The sequence below is a fragment of the Echinops telfairi genome, unplaced genomic scaffold, assembly GCF_000313985.2.
Source record: "Echinops telfairi isolate 266 unplaced genomic scaffold, ASM31398v2 ScPeMD7_5;HRSCAF=22, whole genome shotgun sequence".
Taxonomy (NCBI): domain Eukaryota; kingdom Metazoa; phylum Chordata; class Mammalia; order Afrosoricida; family Tenrecidae; genus Echinops; species Echinops telfairi.
This window is the reverse complement of record NW_022103901.1, coordinates 15547368-15550269: the sequence shown is the minus strand read 5'-3', so window position 1 is coordinate 15550269 and position 2902 is coordinate 15547368. Positions and strand designations below refer to the sequence as shown.

The 2902-nt window shown below is 56.5% G+C and overlaps 1 protein-coding gene across 2 annotated transcripts in view; it reads right to left on the bottom strand.

Moving 5' to 3' along the window:
* Nucleotides 1–734, bottom strand: part of LOC123521218 (major vault protein) — an 8017-nt gene extending 7283 nt beyond the window's left edge. Inside the window, exons 1-2 of one of the 2 annotated variants that reach the window (XR_006679694.1) lie at nt 500–671; nt 126–321 (exon numbers count right to left, since the gene is read on the bottom strand). Coding sequence is in view for 1 of the 2 variants with exons in the window: in XM_045285993.1 (XP_045141928.1) it covers nt 126–321; nt 500–621 (318 nt within the window). In the remaining variant the exon portion in view is untranslated. Of the gene's footprint in view, nt 1–125; nt 322–499 lie in introns of both variants that reach the window. The other variant, XM_045285993.1, reaches the window with a different exon arrangement.
* Between the last annotated feature and the right edge of the window lie 2168 nt (nt 735–2902).

Below are 2902 nucleotides of genomic sequence, written 5' to 3'. Positions count from 1 at the left end.
GTTAAGGAGTCCACACCTCCCCGGCTGAGAGTCAGCAGCCCCCGCTCCCCAGGTGGTTTTCCTGAGAAGGGAGCGTGGAGCACTAGGGCAGGGAGAGTGGGGCAGAGGGGAGGCAAGCCAGGTACCTTTTCCAGCATCTCCCCTGGGTAGAGGGGGAAGGGTTCCTGGTCCAGCCGGATCTCCAGGTCAGCATGGCGAAGGCGCACTTGTCCTGTGGTGTCAAACAGCACTAAGCCCTGGGTATCCCGGGAGACGGGATTAGCCACTGTGCAGTAGTGGCGTGGGGGCACAGTCACCATGCGCACGGGAGCAAACAGCACCCTGTTGGAGGGTGAGAAGAGGGCTGAGAAGTCAGGCAGACGTCCCCTCTGCCCAACTCCCAGAGGACGCAGCCCCACCTCTACCCACAGGAATCCCCTGTCCCCTAAGAGAAACTGTTCCTGCTTAGAAACAGGAAGAAGGGGGCGACGACCATGACAGGCAGCCTACCGCAGCCTACCTCTCATTGTCCTGTCGGATGTAGGTCTTTGGCCCGACCTCCACGCGGGACACGTTGCTGTTCTGGTCCAGGACATGGATGTAGTGGTACGGGGGGATGCGGATGATGGACTCTGCTGCCATGGTGATGCTGGATCTGAGCAAAGTGCAGAGCGGAGCGTTACAGAAGGCTGGAGAGAGGGCACGGGCCGAGCACCAGCATGGGCTGAGGAGGAAGGGGTCTGAAGAGCGGCTGTGGGTGGGGGGACAGAGCTGTCCTCCTCCAGCTCAGCCAGAGCCCACGGCCTTTCTTCACCCCCCTCACCCCCAGCACAACACACCACGCATGCCACGATGTGCCTGATGCACTGACCACGGAACCCAGAGTCCTCGCTGACTTTCTCCCCTCTCTCCTGATAACACGGACTTCCCCAAACTGTCTGATCAAACCTCCAGTGCCTACAGAGTATGGTCGATTGGGTTCTTGTGGGGACGCGAAGTACAGTGGGGAGACGGGGGCTCTGAATAGCTCGCTGGCCCCTGGGAAGCAAGAGATCTGGAGTATATTCAATTGTCGCCCATCAACACACCCAGAGCCAGAGACTATCTGCACCCTCCCTTTCCTTGAGCTTTAGTTCTTGGGGTTGGGGGGCGGGGTACTGTCCAGACAAGACCTTTTCTCATGGAAGGAAACCCCTGACAGCTGATGCTCCCAGAGCTGTGCTGGGAAAACCAGACGTCCTTCTAACCTTTTCCTCCGCATTCCCAGGTCTGTAGCCCCTGTTGGCTCACCACTGCTGCAGGCAGAGATAGAATTCAGGCCGAGTCAATGCCGACCGGCAGTGGCCCTCCAGCCCAGGGCAGAACTGTCTTGTGAGTTTTGGCGATTATAACTCAGTGGTGCTCAACCTTCCTCCTGCCGCGACCCTTTCATACAGCTCCTCATGTGGTGGTGACCCCCAGCCATAACATTATTTTCGTTGCTACTTCATCACTGTCATTTTGCTACTGTGATGAATCAGGCGACCCCTGTGAAAGGGTTGTTTGACCTCCAAAGGGGTCGTGACCCACAGGTTGAGGACCGCTGTTGTAACTCTACGGAAGTAGCGAGCCCTGTGTTTCTCCCGAGGAATGGCTGGTGGTTTTGAACTGGTAACCTCATGATTAGCACCTCCACTTGCAAATCAGGGCCACCAGGGAGGGCTCCTGACACAGGGACAGGGACGGGCATATGTGAATACTGTTTTCTCCCCAGCTCCACCCTCCCTGCTTCTGAACCCAGAGGGCGACCCAAAACCCCGTCTCTACCGCCAGCACCCTGGAACTCTGGACAGTTTGCAACTTAAAGGGAAGCAAGGTTATGGACAACTCGGAGTCTTGCCCGGTGTGGTACTGGCCAGGCATGTTTGCAGGTAACACCATGAACTCAACCACTCACCAGCCTCCCACCTGGGTGAGTAGTGGGAAGTGAAAGAAAAAAAGTGTGTGTGTGTGTGTGTGTGCGCGCGCGTGTGCGCGCCCAACTAGGTAGGAGCCACTCTGACACCATCAAAGTGCTGCTTGTAAACAAAGGAGTCTCCTGGGGCAGAGGAATGGCTTTGTCTTCCATGGAAACCTTTCTGGCCTGGGGTTTGTAGTTCTGCCGGGAAGAGATTTCACAGTGGTTCCTCTCGGCATCCATGACTCCCAAGTGGCTGGACCTTGCAGGGCTAGGTCAGTCTAGTATCCAGATAAGTCACTGTCGTGAGTCCACCCCGATTCATAGCAGCCTGTGGGGCAGTGGAGCTGCCCCTTTGGGTTTCCAAGACTTTCTTCCCCTTTGGGTTTCCAAGACTCTGGGGAGGTCACACTGCTGACACAGCTCAATTCGTAGCCCATGTCACCAGGGCTTCTTACTATGCCAAGAGGGTGTGTAAAATCACCCAATGGGACTGAGTGCTAATGAGTATGCCAAATAAATGACTTGCCTACAGAGAGCATTGGTCAGTTCGTGGTTGGAGGGGAGGACCAGGACTTAAAATCGACAAGATGTAGAAGCAGACCTTGTCCTTTGGCCTGCGGGCCTTGTGCTAAGAACCTCCTCCACATAGGAGAAAGGGCTGTCACGCCAAAGCCGGGGTCGGGCAGACAAGACAGCAGAGATCAGGCAGGAGGTCGGGTCCTGGGGGTGTTGGGTGTGCAGGCAACGGTCAGGGTCAGCCGAGCTGAGGAGCTAGAGCACTGTCCTGTGCAAGTCATTAGTTGAAAGGTGGCCCGGTGGCTGGGCACATCCAGAGAAGGCTTAGGGGCAGGGCAGAGAAGCAGCTGAGCGCCGTCTTGACCGAGTGCACCCTGTCTCCAGGGACACAGCCCATCACTCCCAAGTTGATCCTGACTCCAAATTGTCGCCTGTGGTTTTTCCTCATTGTGGGAAACAAAGATTTCT